Consider the following 14,386-nt stretch of genomic DNA (forward strand, 5'->3'; position numbering starts at 1 on the left):
TCATCTTGCATTGCCAATATCCGCTGTTCAAGTCAATGCTGGAAAACACCACAGAGCCAGCAAGTGATTCCAGAATCTCCTGAATGGTAGGAAGAGGGTAGGCGTCAGTGTAAGTGATGGCGTTCAGCTTGATGTAATTAACGCAGAATCTATACGTCCCATTCTTCTTTGGAATTAAGACGACAGGAGAGGACCATGCAGAAGCAGACGGCTCAATGACATCAGCCGCCAGCATTTCATCAATGAGCTCTTTCATGATCTTGAGTCTTGATGGTGAAACCCGGTAGGCCTTCTGCTTAATGGGCATGTCCTGAGTCACAAAGATTTTGTGCGTCAACACTTCGGTACAGCCCAGAGCGGAAGTGCATACATCTCCATTCTGCTGAAGTTGCCTACCGAGTTGGGCCTTTCCTGCGTCATCTAGTTGGGCATTCCGGGTGGCTTCCTTCAAAAGCTCTAGATCTTTGTCACAAGTCTGAGAAGCCGGCCGGCGTGGAGACACCGCCGTAAAGAAGCATACTCGGCCTGAGGATGACCCTTTGGACGACATGGGGGTGAAGAAATACTTGATGTTGTCACAATCTTTGAACCAGTAACTGTTGTTGGTGACATCCAGCTGTACACCACTGGCACTCATGAAGTCTAGGCCAAGGACGACGGGAAATGCCAGAGTCTCAGCAGTAAGGATCACCACCGGTATGGTCCATGAGCGTTGGTGCATGGTAATTTTTTCCTCAGACCATCCCAACGGCTGTCGTGGACTCCCGTCTGCCAAGTACAAAGGTCCTTCAGACCATGGATTAAGCTTTCTGGTTTTCCCAACAACGCTCTTCCAGAGTTCCTCATTAATCAAAGTATAAGTAGAACCAGAGTCAAGGATTCCACTAACCTCCACCCCCACAACAGAAAGAGGAACCAGCAGTTGTTGTGGATGGGAGGCAGCAGTCAAGAAACAAGAGGAAGTCTCAGGTACAGTGGGCTCAACGGTTGTAGATGGCCCAGCATGAGAGACTGTATGGGCTATAGGCGCATTGAACGTGGAACTCTGTGGCTTTTTTTCCCATTTGTTGTATCTGCCTTTTTGTCCTGGATTGTTGGGGCATGAGGCAGGGGAATGAGCACCCTTACAATGCCAGCAGTAGGGTTCAGAAGATTTTTGGGTAGACTGTCCCGCAGAGTTTGAAGCTGAATAGTTGGAGCCTTTACTCATGTTTTGAGGTTGCTGACCTCTCTTATCCTGCATCTGTTTGTACTTCCAGACATCCTTCTCCAGCTGTTGGCCTAGTCGCACTAGGGCATCTACAGTGGCCACACGGCTGCTACGGAGCTGACTGGCGAGTTGTGGACGAGCATTCTTGAGAATCATTTGAATGATTTTCTCCTCAGTAATGTCAGGCTTCCAACGCATCAGTGTAGCCCTGTATGCGTAGGCAAAATCCCTGATGTTCTCCTCTTCCCCCTGCACCCTGGTCCTCACACGTTCCTCCAGTTCATCTGCATAATCTTCAGAAAGAAAGGCTGCAAGGAATTTATGCTTGAACTGAGTCCAGGTGTGGATGTCTTTCCGTGCGACATCCCACCAATCACGGGCAGTGCCGTAAAGAACATTTCGGAGAGTGGCAAGCAGCTCTGCGTTGTGGAGTGAGTTTAATGCCAGAAAGTCATTACAGTTCTCCAGATACCTAAGTGGGTCCGTACAGTCCTCACTTCTCCCAAACGTTGGGAACTGTAACTTCACCAGGCTTTGAGCAAGGAATCTGCCTCTCCCCTCACTTGACACAGCTGAGTCAAGGAGAGATATTAAAGGTTCCGGATCAGCTCCTTTTTGCATGGTGGAACACAATGGAGGCTGTTGGCCTACAGCCTGTGACGCTTCAGGTGTTAAAAAGGCAGATGGTGGTAAAGTTTGAACCTTAGAAGAAAGAATGGAAGAAGTGGCCTGCTGTTTAAGAAAAGTCACTTCCCCCACCACCTCTTTGAGTTGCATAGAACACTCTGTGAGCTGCTGAGAACAATCAATGACCGTGTCCTTTAATTGATTGACTGCATTAACTAGGGGCAATACAGCCTGGTCCACGACCTTTACAGAGTCAGTCTGTAATTGTTTCAACTTCCACGTTAAGTTAACTCTTTCTCAGCCTGAACGCACTATTACGCAATTTTGCGCAAGAGCCTCCCAGCCGACACGCACTTTTACGCACTTTTTTTTTTGAAACTTCAAAGCCTTCCCCAACTTCTGACATTGTTTGGAGTGAACCACATCAAAGGAAAGCCTCAAATCACCAGCCCAAACACAAACCAGCTGTCTCAGATCAGAGAAAATCACATCACATTACCACAACAATCACCAGACACAAGAGCTGTGGGAACCGTCTTGGCATTCTAGCCGAGTGAGAGCAATTGAGATGGCTGATTGATAAAAAGAGAGAGAGAGAGAGAGAGAGACACTGAGAGACACTGTGTGTGTGTGTGTGTGTGTGTGTGTGTGTGTGTGTGTGTGTGTGTGTGTGTTTGAGGAGAGGAAAAAAGAGAAAGAGCTAGTATTTTTTTTTTTCAACTTCAAAGCCTTCCCCAACAGCTGACATTGTTTGAGGTGATCATCACAGTAAAGTCTCAAATCACCAGCCCAAACACAACAAACTGTCTCAGATCACAGAAAAACACATCATAATTATATTTACCTTTTGTATAGTCCATCCATAGTTTGTAGTAGTAACAGACAGTAGTAAAAGTAAGAACCATGACGATCCAGTAAAACTTTTTGTAACGGCTGTAGAAGTATAGTCCTCAGTAGTATACTAAAGCACTAAACTAAACCCCCCCCCCCAAACACATGGCTGATCCTTGCCGTGAATGCCGTACATCCAGCAATCCCAGGCCTGGGGAGGACGGTCATGTACCAAATCACCATGGTAACACAAGGTAACACAAGCTGATTGGCCACACAATGGTAACCATGGTGATTTTAGTCATTCCAGGGCCCAGGACGAGAGAGAGAGTGTAGCAGACTCTCTATGTCTCTCGACCACTCGCTCTGCCACACCTCTCTCTCTCTCTTGCTCTAATTTCCCTCTCTCTCTTTCTTAGTAAGCGGTCTTTCACTCCCCGTGTCTCTATGTCTCTCGACCACTTGCTCTGCTACACCTCTCTCTCTCTCTTGCTCTAATTTCCCTCTCTCTCTCTCTCAGTAAGCAATCTTTCACTCCCCGTGTCTCTATGTCTCTCGACCACTCTCTCTCTCTCTCTCTCTCTTTTTTTTCCCCAACAGCTGACATTGTTTGAGGTGATCATCACAGTAAAGTCTCAAATCACCAGCCCAAACACAACAAACTGTCTCAGATCACAGAAAAACACATCATAATTATATTTACCTTTTGTATAGTCCATCCATAGTTTGTAGTAGTAACAGACAGTAGTAAAAGTAAGATCCAGTGTTGTTGTTGGTAGTGTGAGCCAGGTCTCACAAGCCAAGCTAAAAGAGAGGCGTCAATTGGGTATGGCAAGCTATGGCAGCTCACATACCTTGGCTACAGGGGGAATATAATAAAATGTACTGTAATCGTGCCTGTTGGAAAGGTATGGCAACATGACTGGTGTATTGCACGCCGGGCCTCGCGCGCGTGAAAGACAGCTTTTTTTTTTTTTTTTTTGCCATACCTTTTTTTTGCCATACCTTTTTTTTTTTCGCTGAGCTAAACGCCCTGCTCGATCGGCCGTGGTCCGCGGACCACCGCCGATCGAGCAGGGCGTTTAGCTCAGCGGCGTCAGTTCAGAAAAAGCTAAGGTTGACGCTGGAATGTCTTTACAAGATTAGGAGCATATGTATCACTGACGCTTGGATTCAGCCGTCCTGGGCCCTGGAATGACTAAAATCACCATGGTTACCATTGTGTGGCCAATCAGCTTGTGTTACCTTGTGTTACCATGGTGATTTGGTACATGACCGTCCTCCCCAGGCCTGGGATTGCTGGATGGACGGCATTCACGTAGCAGCAGCCATGTGTATGGTGGGGGGGGTTTAGTTTAGTGCTTTACTATACTACTGAGGACTTGCTGGATGGACGGCAATCACGGCAAGCAGCAGCCATGTGTTTTGGGGGGGGTTTAGTTTAGTGCTTTACTATACTACTGAGGACTATACTTCTACAGCCGTTACGTGATCTGAAAAGTTTTACTGGATCGTCATGGTTCATCGACCAGGCCACCAGGGACCACCGAGCTTTATTAGAATAAACCTTACAGCCGTGATACAAGAGAGAAAGTTGGGGAGAGAGAGATTGATTGATTGATTGATTGATTGATTGAAGACTTTATTAGAAGTTTGCATAGGAAAAGGTACAGTTTCATTCACTGGTACAAGGTCTACTAAAAGGAGATCCATGAAAATACTAGGCTTATTTCCATAGTAAACCATATATCTTATATAACATTGAATGACAGACAAATAGAACACAGTACTATGCAGTAGATATGTAAAGAAAAACAAAAAAGAAAACAGTAAGAGTGCACGTGTGCGTGCGCATGCCCATGTTCGCGTGCACATGCATGTTGCACGTTGCAGAGGGGGGGGGGGGAGAGAGAGAGAGAGAGAGAGAGAGAGAGAGAGAGAGAGAGACAGTGACACAACGTAAACACATGCACGTTGCGTGCTGTGTGTTTATTGATGTAAACTCAAGACATGCATCAGACTGCATTCTGAGATAGACAGCGCCGCCGTGTGGATGACAGGCGTGCCTGCATCATAGAGTTATAATATTAGGCCTGCATCCACTGCTATGGACCAGAGCCCTTATAGGTCTATTGTCCACATAACTTGAGGGATTGAGCTGAAATGTGCCTTTATACTTGAAAAGTCTGTAAAACACGTATTTGTTTACCCATTTGTTTGAAAACATACTGCCTGATGCATCATTGAAGCCAAAAATAGAAGGCTGAAAAGAGTTATGTTTGATAGCATCCTTTCGAAAACATGTATTCAGAAAGCTGTTTTGGTGATTACATCGCCTACAAACAGCCCTATTTCTAAACAATAGAAAATGATAGCAACTTACTACTTGGCGGATTTGTAAAGAGGGCGAATTGATCTTTCCATACGTATATGGAAGTTGGTATATTCACAGTAGAATGAATAGATATTCTATTTATTATACTAAAAAGTCGTTTATCTCAAAATGTCTATGCAAAAAGGCTGTTTTGATAGCAAAACAATCTTTATAAAGTTGCCATTTACTAGACTATAGAACAAGATACAGATTTTCTAGTTTGATGTATCGGAAAGAGCGCGAGCAGGCCTTTCCAGTCATATGGGTGTGGTGTGCAATACACTCTACAGACGATGCGTAATCGTCCCCCAAAATGAGTGAAAAATCCGGCAGTAGAGACTTAGAGCCAGATTTAAGGGGGCTGAGAAAGAGTTAAGGTCCACTTGTTTCCTGATGTATTCGGCCTGCAAATCCAACATTTCCTGCAATTGTTTTGCTTTCTGAATTTCCATTTGTTTGAGTATTTTTGAGAAGTTGTCCAGCCCGTTCCGCATAGTTTCCCTGAGATTGGTGTAGTCTGGGTTTTCCGGTTGTGCCTCCGTTTGAGTATTTCGTTCCACGCTTTGAGTTTGAGGCTCGTTATTTTGAGGTGACCCAAGTACATTTCGTTCCACACTTTGAGTTTGCGGCTCCTTAGTTTGAGGTGACACAATTCCTGCGGGATGAAATCCTGTAGTCAAATCCAACACATCCAACACAGAGTAGCTTGTTGCCTGCTGCTGCGAATTAGCGCCTTCATATACCATTGGGCTCTCTGGTGTGGCACTGGTAGTAGTTGTAGGAGCAGGTATTGTAGGAGCAGGCATCACCTGACTTAGATCTTCCATGTTTAAATCAAGTAGCCTCTCCAGCGCTGTGGCCATTTTTAAACCTTTTTGTGAATAACCTTTTTAAACCTTTTTGTGAATAATCTTTCTCCCATAAACACCTTTTCACACTGTTTGTATCAAGCAAATTCCCACCTTTTCTTTGTTTTTACCACAAAACACGTTTTACAGTGTAAACCAAAAAAGTACAGGGAAAAAAAATTCTTACAGTGTATTTCTTTTTTTTTTTTTTTTTTTTTTTTTTACACTGTTACATCCGTTTCATACGACCATCTGGGGTGCCATTTTCTATGTAACGGTTTAGGCCGAATAGTAAAATGTTTGGGGTGCCAGCCAGGGAGTTAACCTGACAAAATGGCCAAAACCATTACACAAAGCTGCTATATGGAGGGTAGTAGGCACTCTCACATATACACAACCTCTGGGAATACAGGGGTTCGTTCATTAAACAACACGCAATAACGGACACAACACAATAACTTGCAGTTCAAAAGGTAAGTTATATTGAAAGTTCCATTCACATATTCACAGTTCAGTTCACGTATTCACAGTTCAGTTCACAGTCACGTTTCACCATAGCGTCGCGCATCACAGTTCGCATACAACCCGACAGTTCACGTCCCCCAACCCCACTCCAATGTTAAGGCCCGCACGTCCGCACGCACGCAGTGTACAATGGAAGCAGTCTCCTTGTGTGTATTCGCACCGCACGTCAGCACGCACGCAGTGTACAATGGAATCTCCTTGTTTGTATTGCACCGCACGTCCGCACGCACGCAGTTGTACAGTGAAAGCCGTCTCCTTGTTTGTATTCGCTCCGCACGGTCAGACCTGTACTCACGGCCAGGAACGGAAGTTTGTTGTTGAACTTGGTGAGCATCCACGCTCCGCTGAGGGTTTACTGTAGGTCACAGCAGATGCATCCTCCCTGCGCGATCCTCCAAGAACTCCTTCCTCCGGTGAAAACGAGGTGATCGCCGATATACGATAAACACTGTACGAGCTACAAACACAACAAACGTGGGCGGCGCAGCAACAATGGACGTGGCGTCCCTCTCCGTGGCTCCGAGCTGTCTCCTCGCCTGCAGACTCTCAGCAGCCCGAGTGACGTCACAGTTCATTCATAAAAGTGGTCGGAGCGGCGTGTGCGGCTCGCAGCGTAATGACGTTGAACTTGAAGTGGCGATTCTCCGCTAATCGTCACAGTGTGTGTGTGTGTTAGGGCATTAATGACTTGTGACTCGACTCGACTAAAAAGTTGAGTTGAAGTCGACTTTATCGTTTGATGACGTCATCACATCACACACGACCCCCCAATTATTTTGGGGGGTCCCCAGATGATTAACTTAATGTGAAACATTGTTTTCTCACTCAACTGTAAACAAACCAACATAAAGTTTAAGTGTATAGAGGGTATCTTCACATTTCTAAAATGGCAAATTAAACATTGTCCAAATTGTCAAATATATAGAGGCAGAAATTGTGAGAATAGCCGATCTACAGGCTCACAACGCCTCGCGATGTAGATCTGCTATTTTCACAATAGAAAGTATTTTTTTATTTAATTCAACTTCGACTTTTGACTTTCTCTTGTGGGAGTCGACTTGTGTAAAGAAGTCGACTGAGTCGACTTGTCGACTTTTTGGTTAATGCCCTAGTGTGTGTGAGTGTGTGTGTGTGTTAGGGAATATACATTGCTAGACAGGACAGAATTGTTTATCTACCTACTTGACCTTGTTCACCGGCTTCGACTGCTCTCTTCGCATTCAATCCGACTTTTTCACCATTTCTCAGACGTTTGAATGCAGAGAGTAAGCACTGGGTATCCACGGAGGAGTATCCACGGTATCCTGTTCTCCGTGCACTTTGAAGTACGCATGCGCCGATATCTCTCGCCTTGAATATTATTCCCCTCAGGGGAATCGAACCCAAACCGTGGGTTTGTTGCATCCGTGCTCTACTGACTGAGCTAATGAACGGATGAAGTGACTCCTTTTTTGTGCATTTATCTATGACGTGGATAGTGGGGTAGGCGTGGATAGTGAGGGACTGAATATTTACTATTCTGTCCATAACGGCACATAACTCGGTAACGCGGCTGAGTGGGATTGGGCGCCGTTCCCACCGCTCGTCGCGGCAACTCGGCTCGCTGGCGCTCGCCTCGGTGGCGACTCACGGGGGTCATCGGCGCCCAATACCGCGCCGCTCCGTCGGGGTCTGTGGCGTGGGGCGTTACACCGGGGAACAGAGCATACTTGGCATCTTGGCATCTGGTTCGAGGCTGGGAATCACCTCAGGTTTTATTTTTGCGCTCCTCTGAGGTTGACCACTAGATGTCGACATTTTACTACTAATATCTCTGCATTGGCATACTGGATATCCAAGTATCCTGGATACTTTCTGCATTGAAGAGTCTGAAAGCACGTGAATATTTCGCATTAAGTGCGTTGATATCATTCGAACCAGGTGCCTTGTTGAGCTTCCCAAGTTTGTGCATCTAACATTGTTTGTGTTCGAGCATTTCTTGTTAAATGTGAACGCAAATAAAGATGTGTTAAATGTGTGTTATACTGTACACCAACTATTATGGAATAAACAAACACTCATCAGCCAAATGCGAACATCCTTTAATGTGTATTGCAAAAAGTCCAAATAAATTCTAGAGACTGACGGCAGCAGAGACGGAATAAGGAGGACAGAGACAATGAGACGGGGAGTGGAGTGAGGACTGGGCTTTGAGAAACCAGGAGATTTGAGAAAGCAAAGCCAAATCCCAATTACTTTGGAGATCTTACTTCATTCAAGCAGCTGAAAGTCACATTCTGGCTGGCACTGACCTTTTCATCTCGTGTGCTTTTACATTTCGGAGCCTAATTGATGAGGCTGCTTGCAACGTGTACGGCATAAATGAATATTCCGGGCGAGAGAGAGAGAGAGTGAATGGGGGGGGGGGGGGGGGGGGGTTTAGTGGGGGGAGGGATGGATGAGAGAATGGCGGCGGGATGACATAAAAGTGTGTAAAAAAGAATCAGCCATACTTTTACCTTCCAAAGGATTTGTAAAAGATCATTTTGATGAGAAAGAAATTAGCCAAAGTGACAGGACATCATGGACAGACAGCACATGAATCATGATAACTAGTAAAAAGGAGAGAATAGTAAAGTCTGCATGCCATGTGTGTGCGTGTGTGTGTGTGTGTGTGCGCGCGTGCGACTGTGCGTGCGACTGTGCGTGAGGACTGGAGGGAAAGTGCTTGACAAGCGTGCATTCTGGCTGGATACAATCTGAAGGAACATGTTGCCCCATCATCTCTCTCCGAGGCACTGAGTTGTTATTTCAACCATTCCCAGTGGGCTAAGATGTCTTCCTTAAAAGTTAATTGCTCAGAAGCTGCGGTACTGCATTTATTACAGGGGTGGAATAGGTGTGTGTGTGTGTGTGTGTGGGGAGGGGGGATTTGAGAAATAATAAAGCTGAAATTGTTATTGCTGGCTGTTTCGCCTTGTTTATTTGACGCCGACGCTTAATTTTCTACTTAGCATGCGTTGGCAGATATGCAATTAGTGAGATGCAATTCAATGAGCCTTTTTCCCCCAGTTTTTGTACAATTATTTCGAAAAGGCAACCCCAATGAAAGAGATTAATTAGCACTACCGGAGAAAATCTACAGTTAATTTGTCTTTTGAAGAGACATTACCCCCTGGGTATATCACACAGAGTTACCATGTGATTGGAGAGCTTTCTCCATGTTAAAAGGACACACTAAATCAGCTTCCACTAGTCCCTGCGCCCTATCAACATGCAGACTGTGACTGATGCTAATGACCAGCTTAATTTTGGGAAAAGTGAAAAAGCAGCTTCATTAGTTCCTGCATATGCCAAAGGACAAGGCACACGTGCATTTTCATATTGATTGGCCAACCCACTGAAGAGAACAATGCATGAGAACTTGTCACTTAACTGCATAAATAATATCCCCATCTGCCGATTGGTTGTGATGTCACCCAGTCAACCAACCAATAACAATTAAAACCACAGGATAGCCATCCGTCCGGACTATGGGACAGCTTTATCTGTCCTTGCATATGATTAATGCGCAATTTCAGATCGATTGGCCAACCCACTGAGGGGGGGAAATGCATTGAAGGAGGATGGACAGTCTTGATTGAGCGACAGTTCACAAAAGCTATAAACAGCTTAACCCATTCAGAACGGGTACACAATTTGTGTTTCATTATTTTATGCTTTAACTATTGAAAAATAGCAGATATACAAGCTCACAGCGCGGCACCAAGTGCCGCGCTGCGAGCTTGTAGATCTGCTATTTTGGAAAAATCGTGAAAATTTTAATTTTGACCCGATTCTATAAGTGTCTTTTGAATACTTCTAAGCTTTTTTGAAAAACCTATGTTTCTATGTCAGCAATCTGGCTAGCCATCGTCAAAGAAAAGGTCCTTTTCACTTAAATGGAGCTCAGTTAGTCTGTTCTTGAGAGACTACTATGTTAGTGGTTTTCAAACCTTTTCATGTGAAGGACCCCCAAAATGATATGTATTTGTCCACGGACCCCCATCTCAAAATATCTAGCTCCAGGGACCACCCAGAAGCAAAATTTGAGTTACAAACGTTCGCTTTGAAAATACATATATTCAAAGATTTGCACACATTTTCATGACTTTTTCAAAAATAGCAGATCTACAAGCTCGCAGCGCGGCACTCGGTGCCGCGCTGTGAGCTTGTATATCTGCTATTTTTCAATTGTTAAAGCGGTCAATAATCCTAGGCCTAAATGGGTTAAAATTGAGAAAAATGGAATATCAGCGTCCTCACTCCCGGCATGCGTCAATAGTCGATGCACATAGTTTGTTCATTGTTCAATGGTCAGAGTTTTGTTCATTTCATTGTAGGATGTCAATAGAGAACACATTTCATTCACCAGGATTTAGGTACTGCATATAACAGGCAGGGCATTGCAGAGAAACAACTAGAACAAAGGTTGGAATTTTCTACATTATGATTAATGAGTCTAATTCTGCCTCCCTGATCTCATAGAACCACATATCACTTACAGTAGGTGCATGCTTCTGGGCAGCGCTGAGATGACCTTCAAAAAATTCCAAAGATGCAGGTACAGTATTGAGATGTGCGCTGAACCAACCGGGGCAGCTTATTCCTTAGCCATTCGGGCTTCATTAACAATAAAAGTTACCAATGTAGTCTTGCAATGCAGCTTACCACCCTCAAACAACGTGCATACCGTATATAATCCATTACCTGGGGGGGCTCTCTAATTTCTCAGGGAGGCCTCAGCCTCGGTGGTGGGTTGAGGCGTTGTGGAGTGGTATGCCCTCCTGTGCCCCAATAACATATGGTACTTTAATCATTACAAACGACTCCCGTTAGTACTCATAGTGAGGGCAGTCCTTATGGGAGACAGCACTAGCATTAACAATGGAGACACCTTTTGAAATTGATGAAGCAGATGGTCCTGTATGACAAGATTATACTGCAGCACTGTGGGTGGCGGGTTCAAATCCCTAGCTAGCTGGACAGTGTATCGTCTGCTGTACCCAAGATGCTAACAACACGTGGGAAGACCACAACTTAATAGATTTACTTCTAAAATCAGATGAGACATCACAGCTCCTTGAACAGTTATTTAACTCTGTGTTGGAAAAAATGTCAGGCATATTTTTCGAATATGGCGAGGAGATTATTTTTTCTCCCCGTAATAATACTTCAGGTCAGGTCAAGTCAGGGAAACCTACAGTACAATGGTGTGATGACACCCATTAATGACTCCCAGGAAAAACTTCATTTCACCAAACTCAATGGAGAGGCTGAATGTAATCAACGCATAACTGACTAGGGATCATAAGCCTTTGACAGTCTAATCTAACACTGGTGGGGGAAAAAATCACCAACATTGAAGATCCTGATAAGAGTCTGATAAGGTTCTTGGCCCGTTGCCTACAAATATTTAACAAACAGCTCGCCTCCAAACACCTTGACACCAAAAACCCTTCCTTTTACACAATGTTTTCCTCTGCTACAGTGTCAATAGTATATTAATTGGGGTGTACAGTATTTTTGGATTATACTTTGCTAGGTTGTGTAGTTCAACAGTGTGAAATGGGTGGCGTGGTGTTTCAAACATTTGATTTGCTGTACTGTAAGTATTGACAGGCAAAGAGCAACACCACTCCGCTGAAAATGTGCCAATAATGACCCAGCTCATTCACATCAGTGGTATTGATCCTCTGTCAAGTTAGGTTTAGCTTGTGATTCCATGCTTTATATCCTAGAGTCATATATTACCAGGAAGAGCACTTGTTACCTGAAGGAATACTTATAATTAGAGGTGAAACAATTAATTGAATGATGGTGACAGAAACTCTTATTTTACTAAACCATAACCATGTTTAGTGACATCATATGTCAAAAAATTACTATACATCTTGATTACATGACCCCAGAGATAATGTGTACTGGTTTGAGTGAGTTTAGGACAAAATCTGTAGGAGTAGTAGCAAAAGGTGTGTTTTGAAGAAAATGCCCTATTGCAGAAAATGTTATCTGCAACAAACAGGGCTAATAAAATGCATTGAAGAAATGGGATGGAGGTCCTTCCTTGGCTTAGTGGGAATGTGTGTGCAAAATATTATTCAAAACGGGCCACTCCTGCCAAAGTCAATCTTAGCCAATTAGGATGCAATATGAAACATATTTATCACATGATTATTAGAGATAATGTGTACTTATTTGCCTGATGTTTTGCTAAATGTATTTTGCAAAAATCGGCCTACTGGCTATATCAGGCCGATGTGAAACATTCAGGGCAGAGGTATGAGGTTTGATTTAAACACATGGCAAACAGCAGAGGCTGTTGTTGTTCACATACTGTGGTGTGCAGTCAATAAAGCGCAGCTTTAATTACAAAACGGTCTCATCAATTGTGTCAGCAAGAACTCACAGTAGCATTAAGTAAAGTGATCCTAATGAAGTGGCGGACACAGACATTTATATAGCTATGTGACCCTTCCCATACCCTTTTCACCATATAACTTTGGGCTCTGTAGTCAATGTAGTCATGTTTGGGTGCACTGTCTCAGTATGGACTAGTATTAAGCAATTTTAGCTTCCATTTGGGTTCAGATAATTGTGATGAGCACTATACATTATACTGTCACTGTATGGTCATCATTAGATCACTGATTGTTGTGACCGTAGGTCGCAGTTAACTATGAGAACCGTCACATCTTGTCCTTCCGTCCTTCTGTAACGCCTCAATGTCTATAGTCTAGAGCTGTTATCACATCGTTGTGAAATCACCTCATCAAAGATCAAACCCTGGATATCCGTGACATCACATTCCGTCCTTGTCCCTTGTATGCCCATATACAGTATGGAGATCCCTGATGTACAGTTGTACAAAACAACATTCTTCAGTAGAACCGCCGATCCAACCAATATGCCCATAAAAGGGGACAAGGACTGAGAGACAGATACTGAAATGCACAGACGCATGTCTGGGGTCTCACAGAACACAGTTGGTTCTACAGACAGGGATCTCCATATATGGTCATAAAAGGAATTGAATGTATGACGTCAGACTTCATAGACGTTATTCACATAACGAGTAACCGTGTAAGCATGTCTGGGGTCTCACAGCACACGGTTGGTTCTTCAGACTCCAACTTTTGCACATGGATAGCTCAGATTTTTGCCTATGTTCTTAGCTGCTTCCCCTGCCGTTACTGTAAGATTTTTTGTAGAACCGCCGATTCAACCAATATGCCCATATCTCCGTATACATGGATCTCCATATATGGGTATCAGGGATCTCCATATATGGGTAACTGGTCCGATATACATTAATAATGAATTCCGTCCTGCGCAACCTCGCCCTTTAGGGTCGCTTTTCGCCCTTAGGCGTCTTACTAGCTCAGGGGTAGAGAAACCGTTATTAGAGCTCGAAGGGTTCCCGAAGGGTTCCCAGTTCGAATCCGGGCTCCCCCTGAGTTAATGTCGAAGGGTCCTTGGGCAAGACTCTGAACCCCACATTGCTCCCGGTGAGCAGGTTGGTGCCTTGCATGGTTTCCTCCGCCACCGGTGTATGAATGTGTGCGTGAATGGGTGAATGTAATGCACAATCTCTGTAAAGCGCTTTGGATAAAAGCGCTAAATAAATGCACCATTTACCATTTACCATTTACTGGTATTCATTCAGTCTTACCTGAACATCTTTATATTTCTCCCTGAGGTCCATGAGACGATGGTAGGCCTTGGTGGCTTCTGAGAACTCCCCGATGTCGATGCACACGGCGATGAAGTTCTCCCAGATCTGCCAGTGCTCAAAGTTACACTTCAGGGATTCCTGTAGGGTGCGGAAGGCTTTGTCCCTTCCCGAGCAGGCACACGCAGAGGGAGACACACATGCAATCACACGGTTAACACCTGAGTTACGGGTGCTGTGCACCAAACATAGCCGATCTAAAGCTCACAATGCATCACAGC

The 14,386-nt window shown here is 44.4% G+C and overlaps 1 protein-coding gene across 1 annotated transcript in view; it reads right to left on the bottom strand.

Moving 5' to 3' along the window:
- Positions 1-14,386, bottom strand: part of ttc27 (tetratricopeptide repeat domain 27) — a 205,266-nt gene that overhangs the window by 25,579 nt on the left and 165,301 nt on the right. The window contains exon 16 of the mRNA XM_080740212.1: positions 14,106-14,271. Within this exon, the coding sequence (XP_080596338.1) occupies positions 14,106-14,271 (166 nt within the window). The remainder of the gene's footprint in view (positions 1-14,105; positions 14,272-14,386) is intronic.

This window comes from Nannobrachium achirus, assembly GCF_963921795.1.
Source record: "Nannobrachium achirus genome assembly, chromosome: 13".
Classification (NCBI taxonomy): domain Eukaryota; kingdom Metazoa; phylum Chordata; class Actinopteri; order Myctophiformes; family Myctophidae; genus Nannobrachium; species Nannobrachium achirus.